General features: G+C 56.8%; 1 protein-coding gene across 2 annotated transcripts in view; it reads left to right on the plus strand.

The window, feature by feature from the left end:
- SYK (spleen associated tyrosine kinase) overlaps positions 1-17,884 on the plus strand; it is an 84,936-nt gene that overhangs the window by 32,905 nt on the left and 34,147 nt on the right. For both annotated transcript variants that reach the window (XM_023243250.2, XM_023243249.2), the window contains exons 2-4: positions 1,239-1,701; positions 3,765-3,925; positions 15,826-15,964. In XM_023243250.2, the coding sequence (XP_023099018.1) occupies positions 1,285-1,701; positions 3,765-3,925; positions 15,826-15,964 (717 nt within the window). In that variant the 5' untranslated portion in view covers positions 1,239-1,284. The remainder of the gene's footprint in view (positions 1-1,238; positions 1,702-3,764; positions 3,926-15,825; positions 15,965-17,884) is intronic.

Below are 17,884 nucleotides of genomic sequence, written 5' to 3' on the forward strand. Positions count from 1 at the left end.
CTCAGGAGATTGGGCAACATCGCCTGGAGAAAATCGTTCCCTCCGTCAGGCATGTATTCTTTTTTTTTTTTTTTTTAAGCTTATTTATTTTGTGGGGAGGGGCAGCGAGAGTGAGAGAGAGGATCCCAAGCAGGCTCTGCGCTGTCAGCACAGAGCCTGACGAGGGGCTTGAACCCACAAACCGTGAGGTCACGACCCGAGCCGAAACCAAGAGTCAGGGGCTCTGCCCAACCGACTGAGCCCCCCAGACACCCCAGGCAGTTATTCTGATGCTTTATCATGACGTGTAGTAAAACCCATGGTGGAGAAGCTGTCTCCCATCATCGTGTGTGTGTGTGTGTGTGTGTGTGTGTGTGTGTGTGTGTGACTGTCTACACCTGAGTGCAACGTGCAGGGGCACGCGCTTTCCTCCCTGGATGTACGGATGGGGTCGCCTAGATACTTCTCCATGCGTGACAGGCCCTTTTGGTTAAAATACACACTGCTTTGGGTATCTGGGGATTGGCAACGCATAGATCCTTCCTTTCACCAGCATCCACTCCATTCCTGAAGTGCGTGTGTCTGTTCAGTGCCGTCTTGGTGACAGATGTCCTCGTCGAATGTGGAACCCGCACTGTTTCTTTAGTATCCTGGATTCTTTAGTGCCTGGATGTGGTCTGGAGAAGGACAGGGAGGGGACAGCGTGGCGTCCGAGGCCAGGGGCCCTGACAGGTTGTCTGTCTTCATGCCCCAGGGCAGCGGCTGGCCCTCCCCCTGCCCAGGCCGAAGGCCCGTGAGCCAAGGTGCCTGCGGCCTTGGTGCTAGTGTGTGAATGTGGCTGCTCCTTGAGCCGAATGGTGTCCGTCTACCAGGAGAGACGCAGTAGACCCAGCGCCCAGGTCTGCGTTGCACCGCGTGACCGTCGTGACTGTCCCCGTCTGGAGAGGGTGCCGGGCGGGGCACCTGCGGGCCGTGGGGCCAGCGCCTGAGCCGTCTTGCAACGAGACTTCCCATTATAGCGTGTCCTTAGACTTCTCTGTCCCGACCGGAAGAGGAACTTAGTGGGGTCACCTTTGTCCCGTGCTGTGTTTTTGGGCTCGGCGCCAAGAGGGCGCCTTTGGAAGGAGGACCCCCAGGCCCCTGGAGGGAAGAGCTCTCGGCCCCATCGGGAGGGCCTGGCCCGGGCTCCAGAGGGTCCGTGGTTCCGCGACCGTCCTTGCCGCTCGCGTCCTGACCGATGTCCCGTCTTCTCTTGCCAGGAGGACCCCCGCGTGCGCCCGCGGCCCGTGGCGGGGAGGCGCCGGCATGGCGGGAGGCGTGGCGGCCGACAACGCCAACCACCTGCCCTTCTTCTTTGGCAACATCACCCGGGAGGAGGCGGAGGACTACCTGGTGCAGGGGGGCATGAGCGACGGGCTGTACCTGCTGCGCCAGAGCCGCAACTACCTGGGCGGCTTCGCGCTGTCCGTGGCGCACGGGAGGAAGGCGCACCACTACACCATCGAGCGCGAGCTCAACGGCACGTACGCCATCGCGGGCGGCAGGGCTCACGGCAGCCCCGCCGAGCTGTGCCACTACCACTCCCAGGAGTGCGACGGCCTCGTCTGCCTCCTCAAGAAGCCCTTCCACCGGCCGCCCGGCGTGCAGCCCAAGACCGGCCCGTTCGAGGACCTGAAGGAGAGCCTCATCCGGGAGTACGTGAGGCAGACCTGGAACCTGCAGGTGAGCGCCCGCGCCCGGCCGCTGGGGGGCAGCGCCCCTCCTCGGGGGGCACCCCGCCTGCCGGCGATGCCGGTCGCCGGTCACCGGCTCCCTCGGGGCCCCTCCAGACGGTCGCCGCGGCGTCAGCCGTGTGCGCGGACCTGACGGGGTCGCTCTGGGCACACGGATGGGCTCCTGATTTTACGGCTCCGGGAGCTCCGTCGCAGAACGTTCCAGACGAGCAGAGCCGGAGCTCCAGCAGCCCGGGCTTGGCCCCTGACGCCGGCGCTCACGCCCCGCAATTTACATCCCCGGTGCCCTGGGGACGGGCACGTAATCCGCCAGTGACGTCCCCCTGCCCATCTGTCTCAGCCTCTAGGCGGGTGACCCTGAGCTTGTTGGTGTGGCCGCAGGGAAGGGTGCATGTGTTCAATTCACACATATCGGCAAGTTGTCATCCGGAAAGGCCCCAGGGGCTGGGACCGCCGGGTCCCAGCCTCACTGTCAACAGCACCCGATGTCAGGAGCCACCAGGCTGGTTGACGGTCTCCTGCTCGGCCCGTGCGTTCGGCCCTTTCTCTCTCGTTCCCCGGATGTGCGCATCCTGCACTGGGGGTGCCGTCCCCTGCACACGGACGTGTGCGGCACAGCCTTTCTGAGGGTCGTGTGCAGTGACTGCTTTCTGCCCTTGAATACAACCTGCACCGAAGTCGCCTTGCACGCAGGGAGCGGTACTCTGTGTGCGGTCGTTGTCATGAGCGTGGAGTGGACGTGCCCCAGGCCATCTGATTTACTTTTTTTTTTGCAAAGTCAGATGCAGCAGATCTGTGGACTGGTCACTCAGGCACAATAACACGAACCTTGTCAGACGTACATTTCTAGGGTTTTGACCAACACCCCGCACCGTGTGGGTCCCACCCCAATCAGGGTCTGCTGCCCCCCCCCCGGCCGGCCCCAGCAGCCCCCCACCAGCCATCTGTCCCACAGTGTAGCCTTTTCCAGAATATCACCTGTGAGGGGACTCACGCAGCCGGTACCCTTTCGGGCCGCCTTCTTCCTGCGCCCAGACCTCGACTGGCGGTGTTTGGGACGCCGCTGTGGGATGCACCCTGTCATGCAGAGCTGCTGCATCTCAGGCCATCTGTGCAGTCTGACCCACTTTGCATCTCAGCTCCCGCCTATCTTCCCGCCTCCCTTCCACCCCCTAGTTTGGGTTCATTATATATATTTTTTTATTTTTTTAATGTTTATTTATTTTTGAGAGAGAGAGTGTGAGCAGGGGAGGGGCAAAGAGAGAGAGAGAGAGAGGGAGACACAGAATCGGAAGTAGGCTCTAGGCTCCGAGCTATCAGCACAGAGCCCCGCTCGGGGCTCGAACTCACAGACTGCGAGATCCCGACCTGAGCCCAAGGCAGACGCTTAATCGACTGAGCCACCCGGGTGCCCCTGGGTTCATTATACTGTTATTTTTACTTCTTCTGGCCTTCTTTCTAACTTCCAATAATCCACGCTGGGGTCTTCGTTTACGGCTGCGGAGAATACCTCTCCCCGCCCGCTGAGCACGGTGGGGAAGGGAACCCACCCAGCCGTCGCCCCCCCCCCCCCCGTTTTTGTTTTCCACTGTTGTCATGGTCCCACGCCCTGTGGGTCCTCCACGCCCTGTGGCCACATGTCCTGCAGGTACAGACAGAGAGTGAGAGCTCAGAGGAGACAGGAAAACCACGTCTCCCTTGTGGTTCACATCCCAGGGCTTCTGAGGTGTCGGGCAGGGCCGGGCTGTGACGCAGAACCACAGGGTCAGCGCTGGGCTGCGATCCATGGAGGGCAGGAGGCCTGTCCTCTGCACCTCACGGATGATGCCGGACGGTTTCTGAAGCCCCATCCGGCTTTGAAAGGCCAGCCTCTAAAATCTGCGCTGTCACTTACATGCTTGAAGGTATTTAAATCCTATACAAGGATCTTACTGGTTTTATGTGGTGAATGAACGAATGACCACGTCAGAACTGAAGACGGATCGGAAATGATCTCTGACACTCTTGCATGTTTTTACTCAGTACCTCTCTGCCCCCTTTTCCTCGTGGCAGGGCCAGGCTCTGGAGCAGGCCATTATCAGCCAGAAACCACAGCTGGAGAAGCTGATCGCCACCACAGCCCACGAGAAAATGCCCTGGTTCCACGGCAAAATCTCACGGGTCGAATCGGAGCAGATTGTCCTGATCGGATCCAAGACAAATGGGAAATTTTTGTAAGTACGGTCTTCTTCCCCGTCACCTCCTACCGACGGGCCCGCTTGGACTGTTGGGGTGACTTGGCTTCCCCCTTCCTGGAGCCCACGTGGCCCCGGGGAGGGCTCACACACCGTCACAGGGCACCACCCACGCGGCCCGCCGCGAAGACGTTCCCAGACAGAGATGCCGCTCGTGACCCAGCATTTGTCACCCAGTCCGAGCCCAAAGTGAACACTCTTCTCGGGCACGGGGGTACGTGAGTTAGAGAAATGGTATCAGCCACAGAGCTTACTTTACGTGCCAGGATAGGGCGCGTGACGATCGTGGGCGTCCATCTGAAATAAAAACACCGTGTTTGTTCACTCAGTGCCCCAAGGTCTCAGACTTGACTTCTCTCTCCTTGGAACTACATGGCACCACTGAGGCAGATAATCGAAGGGAATTTGCCGGGAGTTTGAACGGTTTCTTGTTAACCTTAGCGACCGATGGGCCTCAGTCCTCGGGATCCTGGAGACTCAGGCCACCTTGGGGCAGGGGCAGGGGTCAAGGACAGCACCGCGCTGTCTTGGGCAGGTGTCGGCCTTATTCCCAGAGGAGCTGTGGCCGGGGACGTGCCCACCTGTTTGTCACTGCGCAGGTGCTAAGCAGGTGCCTCAGGGGACAGTCATTCGGTCTCACCTTGGACCCTTATAGATGGCACTTGGCCCCGTGGTCAGGCACGTGCACTCACTCACACCCAGCTGGCTTTTAACTGTTCCTAGAACTAGGAGTGTTTTTGCTGAGTATACATCTATAAAGAATTTTTAATTCAGATTTTACCATAATAGCTCTTATTTGAAAACCGATCTGAAACGCAAAACTCTTCTTGGGAAAGTGATTCTGAAAACAAGAGCGGGGCAGCCCAGGTCGGCACGCAGCGGGTGCTGGAATGCTGATTTAGCGGCCTCCGTAGCAGCCTCCAGCAGAAATCGTGTGCGGGAGACATTTGTTCCTCGGGTGGCCCCTGTCAGCTCATTTCCCCCTGAGGTTTGGACTCTTACCGTCTTCTTCGGAATCATTTCCAGCACAAACGTCTGGGCCTGCGTGAAGTCAGCCCCGAGTGGTGTAATCCAAAGAGTGAGCGAGGCCTCTCTCCTCGCGGGTCCAGCACCTGATCCCAGGCTCGCTGGAAAACAGCTGTGGTCAGAGACGGCGGCCTGCTGCCCGCTCAGACGAGGGGCCCCGCCCTGGGACAGCCGAGGGCCCAGCCAGCTGCCGGTCCCTTCCCCAGGGGTCTTCTCCTGCCTGGTCCAGGTTTTCCTATAGAACGTCTTTCCTGCTGCTTTCCAGTCATTTCGGTTGACTTACCGCCCGCGAACCAGCATTCACTAGAATCCGTAGCTGTGGAGGCACTGAATGCCGACGCCACTCGGCATGTTAGAGATGGAGGTGTGAGCACGCCACCGTCTGCCTCCCGGGCCACACATCTCAGTGGGAGAAACAGGCACCGAGCCGTGGAACAGGTGGCTGTGCAGAAGGAAAGGGACAGAGCACGCGTGTGGGTGCCCTGGGCGGGTGGACGTGTGCCGCGGGGCCGGGCCTGGGAGGACTGGCGGGCGCTAGAAGGGGGGCGCTGTCCACCTTCAGGAGGGTGTCAGGGCGGGTTCAGCTCAGGTTCGGTGGGACCCGTCTGGCTGGGTGTAGAAAAGAGACCGTGCAGAGATGCAGGAGTACGGACACTCAGAGGCCACACTGTGTGGTTCGTGTGTGCTTGAACCCAAGTGCGGTGTTCGTTATTCTCCAGACGTCAGGGCTTTTGCGTTCTGGTGCCTGAACGCAGGAACCCTGTGGATGCTTGTTGGACACAGGGACGTGGGTGCTGGTGCGTGGCCCTGCCCCGTGGCTCTGTGCTGTGCTCTGTGCACCCTGGTCAGGGCCGGGGCTCTGTGTCTCTTCTGGGCGCACGTGCCCTTCTCGTGAGCACGGTTCCTCTGTGTCCGCTGGGGACCATGGCACGTGTTTCCGTGAGGCGGAAGGCGGGATTTCAGGATGGACACTGCCGCGTCCGTCACCCTTCTGTTCCCCCGATGTTTACGGTTCCTTGTCCGGCCTCGTCTTGCTGCCGGACTTGCCCCACGCGGGGCTGGCCGTCTGGCTCTGCATTGCTGGTGTCCTACACGGGTCTGTTCCCAGCCCTTCTAGGACACGGTCTGGCTCCAGTCAGCGGCCTGCCGGGTGCTTCCCACACCCCCACCCCCTCCGCACGGCCTCGCTCGGGGCCCTTGTTTCCTTCATGACCCCGTCTTTGACCCCAAGGCCAGCCTGCCCTCCCTGGGACCTCCCGGCAGCACCTGGCGGAATTGACAAGAGTCTAAGAGGCTCTCAGATCCAGAAACAGAACGTAATTTTTGTGGTTCTTAATAATGGGCATCATGAACTTGATTTAAGATAAGTTGGCGCATGTCAGTGTGCTGTGTGTAATGCCTAGCGCTTGGTAGGAGGGTAATAAATACAGATCTCCTCTACTTATGATGGGGTTATGTCCCGATAAACCTTCGTAGGTGGAAAATACAGTAAGTGGAAAATGCATTTAATATACCTACGCTACTGAACAGACACCGTAGCTGGGCCTCACCCGCCGTGGGCGCACTCAGAACACATAACGTGAACATACCGTTGGGCTAAGTCATCGACCGAAGCCGATCTGATAGTCAAGTGTTGGCAGTCTGGTGTGGTCTCCGGAGCACTGGGCCGAAGGGGACACACAGAACCTATCAACGTTGTCAGTGCTGAACGCGTCGTTCGCCATCTTGACGGCGTGGATGCCTGGGGGCCGTGGCGCCCTCCCCAGCATCACAGAGAGAACCCTGCCTCACATCCCCAGCCCGGGAAGAGACGCACCTTCAAACTCCGAAGTATGGTTTCTACCGGATTACTGTCACTCTGTGTCCATCGTAAAGCTGAAAACTCACAAGTGGAACCATCGCGACTTGGGGACTGCGCGTACAAGCTGATTTTGAGTCTTGAACGGCCACAGGCAGCAGGGGCCAAGGGGCACCTGTGGGAAATCCCGAATGCTTGCAGTTTCGGCTTAAGTAATAACATGGAGAGTCAAATGGGGAAGTGAGAGAGTTCATTCTAGAACCTCCGATTTACATGACGGTTCAACGTGGCCAGACCCCTCTCCTGGGAAAACACATGCCCTGTGCCACCCCTAGAAATCACGGAGGAAGAGGCAGAAGTGTTTCGAAAAGGCCTACGTGAGGTCGTGAATCTTTGCCATGACGGTTTAAGATGCAGAAGTTAAATCTTGGGAACTGCTAACCACCAAGAGAGGCCGTATCTGGGGGACACTGGCCAACTGAGATCCAGTTTTCTCTCCTCACGAATGACAGTGGGAAGTCCATTTGTGGGGGTGGAATACTTGAGCCAGAAGGGACCTCACTGCCATGAGTGTAAGTCCTTGGTTTTCAAAGGGGGACTGAGGCACGAGGGAGCCTACCCCAGGTGGTCAGGCGAGTGGGAGTTGAGAGCCAGGCTCCAGGGTCCTGATGGCTCTGGGCTGAGAGTCCAGGGACCCCACCACCAGCAGCTGCGTCCTAACCCCGCGCTCTCCGTGCAAGGCATGGCTCCAGGGCGCGTCCACGGGAAAGGTCAGCCTTTCCCCTGTCCTGTGTCCTGTCCACACAGCCTACCCGGGACCACGCGGGTCTCGAGGGTGGACCATGATGGGATTGGTGCCCTTTTAGGAAAAGGAGACTGGAGTTCTCTGTGCATGCACACATAAGGGCAAGGCCATGTGAGCACCCAGCCACGGTCCTGCGGGTTGGGGGTCAGGGCTCTGCCTTCTGGGGACACCAGGGCCCAAGGGCTTTGCGAGGGTGCAGCCCCTTGGATCTCTGAAACCTCACATGACGACAAGGTTTGCCGTTTTGAGTAATTAGTCATAGCCCAGGTCTCCCTGAAAAATGAATTTGTTCGAAAAGGTAAACAAAACTTCTTTTGCAAAATTTGTGTCCCCCCTTCCCCCAAAGGAAGGACCCAGGATTGGTGGGGTCCAAAGCGTATACGGTTCGAAGATCTTCTTTTCTTTTTATTTTTTTTTTTGAGTTTTTTTTTTTAATGTTTATTTATTGGTGAGAGACAGAGAGAGACAGAGCATGAGTCAGGGAGGGGCAGAGACAGAGGGAGACACAGAATCCGAAGCAGGCTCCAGGCTCCGAGCTGTCAGCGCAGAGCCCGACGCGGGACTCGAACTCACGAACGCGAGATCATGACCTGAGCCAAAGTCAGACGCTTAACCAACTGAGCCACCCAGGCGCCCCTGGAGATCCTTGTTTAAAAAAAATACAAAATCTATTTTTAGAATAAGAAAAAAATTGCAATAAATTACACTTTTCAAAGAGGGAAATACGGTAAACATACAAAACTTAGAAAACCGTAACGTAACTTTTTACTCAACTGCCTGACACATCTCAATAGTGCCTTTTATTTTCTACATTTTTCCAACTGTGCAATGCTTGATCGCCTCCTCCGTGGACAATAGTTTAGTAATATTATTTCCCACATGTGGAAAAAAGAAAAAACGCAGTCCTTCCTCTGGGTTTACAACTCGTTATTAGTAAGGCACGCACATTTTCGGGATCATTGTCGACTTTGGGAAAGGACATTGGAATGGAGGAAGAGTGCTCTTCTCTGGTCATGGTTAAGTATCATTTATACATCGTACAAAACCCTGAGGCTGTGCGGTCACATTGCTGGGCCCTGCTTGGGCTGGATGGGCCCCAGCTCGTGGTCCAGGCAGCATGGAGCCCGGGCACCCGCACGCGTCCCCCGAGTACACATCACAGGGGCCCAAATGTAATGTGCGACGCCCTGCATTTCATCACGTAAAGTATCTTAGAAAGAAAACACTCCAAAAGTTCCATTTCCTGCAAAAGGAGAAAAGTAGAATTCTCGCTTTCCTTGTGTTTAGTAGGCGGGTAAATATTTGATGATTTGTGGCTTAAAGTCCTTTTAGTTCTTACAGAGCCGAGAGCAACTTCAAGGCGACCTTTAAAATACACAGATGAGGGGCGCCTGGGTGGCTCAGTCGGTTGGGCATCCGGCTTCAGCTCAGGTCATGATCTCACAGTTCATGGGTTTGACCCCCTGTGGGGCTCTGGGCTGACGGTTCGGAGCCTGGAACCTGCTTCGGATTCTGTGTCTCCCTCTCTCTCTGCCCCTCCCCTGCTCCCACTCTGTCTCTCTCTCTCTGTCTCAAAAATAAACACTGAAAAAAATCTTTAAATAAATAAAACGCACAGATGGTGGCTCCCTAAATAGTTGAATTAATGTTACAAAGAACAAGTAATATTTCAGATTTGTCAGGGGACTCAACAAGCCAGGAAATCACCACTGCATTTAGAAGCATGCTGTTCAGAAAGAAGCTACGGAAATTGTCATCCTTGCACCAGAATGTTCCTGCATTCCGCCAGGTACGTGCCAGGCACTGTGACAGGGGCCATGGAGACTGACCAACAAAACTGATTCCGGCCCTGCCCTCGCCACGACCTCCGAAGATGTCACACTGAGAAAGACGGACATGCCGCAAAGGGTGTGGGGCTCCACCAGTCACGGTCGCCCCGTGTAACCGAATGGCGCTGCTGACACCCAGTATGTTCTTTATTTTATTTCTGTGCACCTGTCCATTGCCCCTCAGTCACACCTGTTCTGAACGCCATCAGTGCAGGGATGGCCCGCCCCCATCATCACGGGTGCAGCGCTCACAGCAGGGTCTCAGCGAGCCCCGTCCTCCTGGGGAAAGGGACATTGAAAAGTGCCCTGAACAGTGAGGAGAAGGGAGTTAGGGCAGAAAGGGAAAAAACTGCAGAGTCTCAGCACTGTGACCTGGGCGTGGCCTGGCCCAGAGCAGAGACTGGAGTGACAGACAAGGAGCCCCTCCTGATCCAAAGGGGGGCCTCTGAGCAGGTGCAGAGTAGAGGTGTGGCTTGCCCTTTCCAGCCCCCTCAGAACCACTGATCCCCCTAAGTGCCTCGCATCTGAAATTCAGGTGGCCCCTGACAGTCCTCCGCTGTCCCCTCCGAGGAGAAACACACAGTTTACTCAGAATCATCCTCATGTTACCAGCGACTTCCAGGCAGAGTGTGATGCTTCCGTTATTTTCTCCCTTCCCTTCCCTCCCCCCCATATCCTCCCATCACACCCTTCCCATCCTGCTTGTCCCCCCCTTAGGCACACGCGCACGCCCCCTCGTGCCTCTCACGTTCACGGCTCTGTGGGAGTCCCTGCAGAGAAAGCAGTCAGCAACGTGCATAGAGGGTCCAGCGAAGGCTCACCGCATTCTGTGCACAACTGGGGACGAGGAGGTTCAGTGACAGTGGCCGTCTGAAGAAGAGACTTGCGTCCGGCCAGAATCGGGTGTGCCGCTCAGAGCTGAGTGGCCTTTGTCTAGTACGGACCCAAGCTTGGGGATACCAGATGGCGGGCCTGTCGCCCTTGAATATTAGATGATACCTTGACCAGTGCTGTGCAGTCTCCCAGCGAGGTGGAGGCCTCGCTTTGGAAATAGGAATCAGTGATGCTTTTATTGTTTTTTTACATTTTTTTTAATGTTTATTTATTTTTGAGAGAGAGAGAGAGACAGAGCACGAGCAGGGCAGGGGCAGGAAGGGAGGGAGACACAGAATCCCAAGCAGGATCCAGGCTCCGAGCTGTCAGCTCGAACCCATGAACCGCGAGATCATGACCTGAGCCAAAGCTGGACGTTTAACCGACTGAGCCACCGGATGCCCCATTAGTGATGCTTTTCAATGCAATTACGACTCGTTGCCATTCAAGAAATATACAGTCACAATATGGCACGTTCGTCAGAGACACTGAGATGGCTTATAAGGATGCACGCTTGTATTCCCTGTGAACAAGGAACAAATGTGATTTAATTTGCCTCTCTGGCCTCAGATTGCTCAATGACACAACGGGGAAGGAAACTGATGTTTTGTCTGAGTTGTTACGGAGACGAACAAGGTACCGTGCACGGAGTTAAGCCTAGGTGGTCGCCATGTGTCTGCTCCCTACAACCATGGAGTCTTTTCTTCCATCAGTTCTGGAAAATATTCAGCCAGTTTTTCCTCAACTGCTACCCTCTTTCTTTCTTAGCATTCATTCCTTCAGAGGCTCCTGTTAAACATCTCATAGACCTTCTGGATTCATCCTGTGTATCGTTTCTCACGTTCTGTCGTCTTCTCTCCGTGTGTTGGCCTGTGTAATGTCTTTGTGTCCGTCCTTCCAGTTCACTAAATGGCACTTCATGTGTCTAATCTGCTTTTAAACTGAACCACTGTTTATTTATCCCCCCACCAATGACATTTTTTTTTTTTTTTAATTTCTAGTAGTTCTCTTTGTTGTGGTGGTGGTTTCTCTAACATTCCTGGGCATGTGTAGAGTATTTTATTGCTTGGCCATATTTGCAATTCTTTTTTATTCTTTATTTTTAGAGAGAGAGGGAGAGAGAGAAAGAGAGAGAGAGTGGGAGGGGCAAGAGGGAGAGAGAGAGAGAATCTCAAGCAGGCTCCACCGTCAGTGCCGAGCCTGAGGCAGGACTCAGTCTCACAACCCTGAGATCATTACCTGAGCTGAAATCAAGAATGGGACGCGCAACGGACCGAGCCCCCCGGGGCGCCCCACGATTTCCCCTCTTGTTTCCTTGAACACTTCGTACACAGGGAGCTCAACCTTCCAGTGATCGGTGACTCCAATGTGAAAGTCCTTAAGGGTTCAAACCTCTGTGTCCTCCGCTCTCCTTCCCTCCCTGCCCTCGATCTCCTAACTCATGTTTCCTTATGTCTTCGTGACCTTTTCGAGCTCAGTTTGATCGCCGTGCACCTGTGGGAATCCTGAGCCTCCTGTGTCGGGACTGCTGTCTCCCAGAGCCTGGGAGGATCTCTTCTTCGCGTCCGGCGGCCCCGCTGCCCTGTCCGCGGCAGGGCCATACTCGTATTTGCCCTTACGCCAAACCCACATTTTTTGTGTCACTCTTCGTATTTACTGCCCCCTTTCCCCAGCTCAAGCTGCAACTCCCTTCTTGTTATATACTTAAGTCTGAAAAGCAGGGTGTGGGTTTAGGAAAGCCCTTGCCCTTGTCCGCTGATGAGTGAGATCGGGTGTGGCTGGCCCCAGCCCCACGTGCTGCAGTGACCGTCCGGTGCCCCCGTCAGCGGTCAAGGGACACCACGTTGTTTGACACGTGTGGCTCTGTGGGTCCGGGTCAGCGTCGCGGCACGGCCTGTCTAAAGTAAATGTTCAAGGGGCTGCGGGCTGATGGCGGTAGCAGCCCGTTGATCCGACCAAGGTGCCCGTGAAGCTGAGAGGAGGGGCATGACCCGGTTCCACGGGCCGGGGGAGAGACGGAGGCGTCAGATGCGGACCCGCGTTCCGTGCCGGTCCTGCTTTGCAGGGAGCGTACATGTGCCTCCTTTCGCTATGATGCAAGGCGACGGTGCCCGGAAGGTGCATTTCCGTGCGTCTCTTGCGGACCGGGAGGGCGCCAGCCCTCCAGCTCTCCTCTTCCGTGGACGGTTGGCCCGAGGTCCCGCCCAGCACATCACTACCCTGGACGGGAGGGGCGAGCCCTCCCCGTCCGTCCGGACAGCCCGCCCCAGCCACGGCCATCGTCAGGTACACAAGGCCACCCCGGCCCTCCTCCCCTCCAGCCAGCCACGCTCTGTGGCTCTGTGGCCACGCAGGAGGCTGTGCCCTGCTGTCCTGTTCTGTCTGCCGCAGACATGGCACAACGTGTCAGGACCTGGGTGGCAGAGAGGGGGGTGGTCCTCCCCTCCCTGCCACTGCCTGGGCATTGCCAGCACACATCCTCTCCGATCTAGGAGGCGTCGGAGGGTGGACAAGGGGGCAGCTGCTCCAGGCCTCCACCCCACCCCCCACCCCCCGCCACCCCTCCCGGGCCAAGGGCTTCGGCATCTGGGAGGGGCAAGGCCAGCCCAGCCCAGAGCCTGAGACACGCAGCCTGGGAGGCGGGGGGCTCTCCTGCCCTCTGCTGCCCTCCGACCAAGGAGAGTCACCGTGCGATAGCTTTGCGGCCCGGCTGCAGTTCACAGCACCGTGACAGCAAAACACGAATGTGTTGTCGGCTTGCTTCTTCCAAGAGACCCACAGGGGAAGAGACATTCTGGGGCTTCCGCGAACGTGCCTGAGGCTGGCTGGCCCCTAGCGCAGGAGAGGAGCAGGGAGCTGAGCCTTTGCTCCCCCTCTTTGCGGGGGAGGGGTCAGTGCCACAAACCTGGTGGGGGTGCTGGGGCAGAGGGAGCTTTCTGGGGGAGCAGGAGGGGCCGCTCCGGCTTCCAAACCAGTTTTCCGCGTGTGTTAGATTAAAAATAGCCCAGCCCAGGATCTGCCTGAAGCCAGCAGATACCTCACAGCTGCCGGCCGTTAGCGTCACCGGGCCTCTGGTCCTCGCCACCTACAGAAGTTGGGCCTGTGGGTTTCCTTCTCTGCCCTCGCTTCCTGCCAGCTGCCATGGGGGGGGGGGGGCCCTGTCAAGCAGCTTGTCTGCTGCCCGGCTGGCTGTCGCTGCCGGGGTCCCCGTGAGCTGGCCACAGGCTGCCTGGCTGGAGCTCCGGGACAGAGGGACTCTGCTTCAGGACCCGTGCCCTGGGGCTGGGGGTGGGGGGGGGGGTGCCGATAGGGGGTGGGAGGGGGCCGAAGGAGGTGTGTGCTTTTGCAGAAATCCCTCGTCCAAAAGCAAGACCCGCCGTATCTCCTCCTTGCGCCAGATCTCTCTTTATACTGTTTTTCTCACGAAACAGAAAACACACGAATGAGTGCGTCGCCGTGTCGAGGTGCAGATCCGTGAATACTCACAAAGCAAACACCGCCAGGCGAGAGAAGGAAAACCAGTGTGGCGGGGGGCCCGCCCCGCTCACAGCTCGAGGACACCACTTCCTGGATTCTGGTGTCCGACGTACCCTCAATTTTTTTTCTTCTTCTTCTTCAGTTTTATCACCTCGGATCTAGGTGTGCACCTCCAAACAAACCATCTGCTCTTGCTGTTTGGGAACCCGTGCACATGGAATCGTGGCGTGTGTTTTATGCTCCTGGGAGTCCCCTGTGGTCTGTGTCACTGCCATTCGGCCGTCGGATTGTTCTGCGATGTCGCGTCGTGCGAACACCCCAGAGTTTACGCGCTCATTCTGTCTGCAGTCAGTGGACCTGTATTTAGGTCGTTTACGGTTTGGGACAATCACAGATAAAGCTGCTGTAAACGCACCCGCATACTTTCCGGGCACAGGGGGCATCAGTTTTTTTTTTTACCTAGGAGTGTGGATTTCTGCCTCCCAAGGGCTGAACAGGTTTGAGATCCATAGAGAGTTCCAAGCTGTCTCCCGAAAGTAGATGATCAGAATCATACTCCACCCAGCAGCATGGAGGGCACCTGCTACCCTGTTCTTAGGCAGCACTTGGTATCATCAGCCTTTCTCATTTTGGCCAGTCTGAAGGGTGCCCAGGGGTGTTTCCACCGTGGTCTTCCTCTGCGTTTCCCGGATCATTCTGGTCCCAGCATCCCCCCTGGGCGATCTGCCATCCCCCGTCTCAATTTTAACAAGAAAATTTCAATCCGGGCATCGGGCAAGATGGAGTGCTGGAATTTAGGCACGAATTCAGAAAACCAGAGCTTGGATCCCTTTTCTTGCTTCCAGGACCCTGAGGTCAAAGCTCTAAAAGGCTGTAAGTCAAGGACAGTGCTCTTTTGGAACAGCCCATGGACATTGTCCTCCCGCGGTCCCCTTTGGTCTGCGCATGTGTCAATTTCTCACGCTCAGGGTTCATTTCACCGAGTTCTTCATCCCTCCAAACCACCCTTTTTGTTGGCCGCGGGTGCTTATGGAGTGAAATATGAGCAGTCCCGCATTCCACATTATAAAAGAGCTTCTTATAAAGAAGACTCCGTTCTCCTCCCGTATGAAAATAGGTCTTACCCCTTCTGTGTGGTTGTGTTTTGTTTTGACAATGACGAACAGGCCTTAGCCGGCCGCGGGGCTGTGAAGACAGGTTCACGCCTGGGGTGCTGGTGGCGTGGCTGGGTTGGGAGGAAGGAGCTGTTCTGAAGGTGCAGAAGGTTTCAGAAGGGGGGGTCTGGGTGTGTCCCTGAACCCGCACCAGCTGCCCGGAGCAGCGGGGTGTGGAGGCCGCCCGGCCAACATGCACAACCAAGTGTCACTCCGTGAGAAATGTATTCTTAGAGCAAACGTCCAGCCCCACCTGGCACACAGCTCGGCCGTCTGTGTCCACTTACCTTTGGGGATGAGTCCACAGGCGGGAGAGGGCGACCACACGTGTTTCCAACGCCCGTCTCGGGGGCGTGACCTCTTGCAACCGGAAGGAGGCTTCCGAAATTTTCCCAAAGCACGGAAATCCCACGCAGCCTGGCACAGTCACTTGAGCTCTTCCCAAAATACGGTGCCCTGGGGCACGCTGCGAAACGTTTTGGGGGCTTAGTTTCCTCATTGTGGAAAATGCCAGGGCCCCAAAGGCCCTGGGAAGAGGGGGTCCTCGCCCCCTCCATCTGTGGTCGGGAAGTTTCCGACGTGAGATGCTTCCCAGGCACGTCCACGCTGCACCCGGGGCCGGGCCGGCCGGCGGTGCTGCGGCTTCTGGGACTGTGCCCCAGACGCAGACCTCGGGGAAGAGAGGCCAGCGCAGAGACTCTCCCTGTGCCGTGGGTGCCCTGTGCTGGTGGCCTGCCTGGGCGGCTCCCCCAGGTGGACGGAGACTCGCCCACAGAACCTGGGCTCCCCCTGCTGCCCACCCAAGGGTCCGGCCGGGCCTCTCTGTGCGCGGGGGCCAAGCCCCGGAGCCCAGGTCGGGCACTGCGGGCGGCACATGGGACAGGTGTGGGTTTGACGCGCAGCCTCCTGTCTTGCAGGATCCGGGACAGGAACGACAACGGGTCTTACGCCCTGTGCCTGCTGCACGAGGGGAAGGTACTGCACTACCGCATCGATAAGGACAAAACGGGGAAGCTCTCCATCCCCGACGGGAAGAAGTTCGACACGCTCTGGCAGGTACGGGCCGTCCTCACGAGGGAGAAAGCCCACCTGGGTCCCCGTAGGGGCTCCTTTCAACCCTCAGGTGCCCGGAAGCCCGGGCCAGAGGTGGGGATGTCAGGTGCATGAGGCTCCAGAATCCAGAAGTTCTGGGCACCACGAAGGGCCCCCCCACCCCCGCCGGCCACCCCGGAGAGCTGTGCTCAGAGGTGAACAGGAGGCCATGCCTTGGGGACTGGGAGCACTTCTCACTCTATATAAAGCATCGGGTGCTTGCTCGCTGCAGAAGGAAGCTCTGGAAACGAAGGAGACTCAGAAAGGGCAGCGCTCCCTGGGTGATTCAGGATTTTTCAGCTCTGGTCTGAAAAGGGATTCTTTTTCACCCAACCTCTAGTAAACCCCAACATGGCTCATAATTCAGGAGACACACAGGGACCAAGGAGCAGGGAATCGGCCCTGGTCATGGCCGTGGCCGTGCTGCACACATCACTTCATCCAGACACCTGTAATCTCCTGGGTCCAGCAGCAGAGAAACCCCAGGGACTCTGCTGGCCCGAGTGGCCACCACACGGAGCTTTCGTGGGTGAGGAACGCAATGAGGGCTGTGTCCACGTGCCCACACCCCAAACCTCACCGGTGCCGATAGCAGGAAAGGGCTCCACTCAAAATCCATCTGTTTGAAAACCGGCAGAAAGGATTCTCATTCCTTGAAAGCACAGTACCCACCACCTGATGTATTCTGGTTCCTAATGCTGTGGCTGGAAAAGAAATACCTCTTTTCTGAATGCTGGGCGTTTGGGTATTTATTCACATCGGTCGTAACACCGGCATCGTCTGCCGTGTGGCTCGTTAGTGGCCACGGGCTCTGCTTTAACTCACCAGCACCAGTTTGAGAGAGCGTTCAGCCTACCAGATACGAGTGCCCAATGCAGCTCAGAGATGAGTAGGGGACGTTGCTGGTGTATTAATTCCCACCAGCGTTTCTCACCTCCTACAAGAATTGTGGATGGTGTGCACATAAGGGCCCCGGGTCTGTCCTCCAGCACGCCTGCTCGGGGGCCCCGGTGTCATGACCAGGACACGGCCAAAGAGCCGTTGGACTTCTCCGGGATGACCATTTCCTTTGTGTGAGTTCACGCACAGTGCCAAGGTCAGCACACTGGCTCATCCCAGCCTTCCATTTTGACAGGTGTGGTTTCAGTGTTTTTTTTTCTTGAGAGCCACGTGAGGGGCCGCTGTTCATGGACCCCCCCCAGGAGCCCCGAGCTGTTTCCCTGGGAGTTGGGAATTGCTACACTCGGCTGGACTGGCTTACTTTGGGGACGGAGTCAACAAACCAGGACCTAATCTGGCCCTTGGCCTGTTTTTGTATAGTTATGGAAGAAGTGGTTTTTATACTTCAAAGTGCTTTTGTGATTTCTTTTAAGAAAGGACTGTGTGACAGGGAAAGTGGCCTGAAAAAAGCCTAAACTATCTCTGTCCAGCCCCTTGTAGAGGAAGTTTGCTGACCCCTGCCCGGGAGGGAAACGCTCATGTGCAAGCCCACCGTCCAGGCACCCTTGTCGGTACAGTGTCAGAAAACACAAGATATTTGAATGACACTGGAAAGGTGGACAGGCACCTCACTGCTGGAGGGACCTCGATACTGTCAGCCCGAGGACACGCTGTTACATCCAATGGAGCGGACAGAGCCTCTGTGTCTATTTCAGAAGCGTGTTAGGGCTGGTCTCGTTGAAACGCCTGCTTAGAGGTAGATCTTACCACAATAAAAGACGACGTAAAAAGAGAGTGCTTCCTGGAAGGGTAAAATATATTCGTTCAGGGGCGCCTGACTGGCTCCTTCGGTAGAGCATACCACTCTTGATCTCGTAGTCGTGAGTTCAGGCCCCACCTTGGGCATGGAGCCTACTTAAAAAAAATTACAGATACAAACATTCA

Source organism: Felis catus, chromosome D4 (genome assembly GCF_018350175.1).
Source record: "Felis catus isolate Fca126 chromosome D4, F.catus_Fca126_mat1.0, whole genome shotgun sequence".
NCBI classification, from domain to species: domain Eukaryota; kingdom Metazoa; phylum Chordata; class Mammalia; order Carnivora; family Felidae; genus Felis; species Felis catus.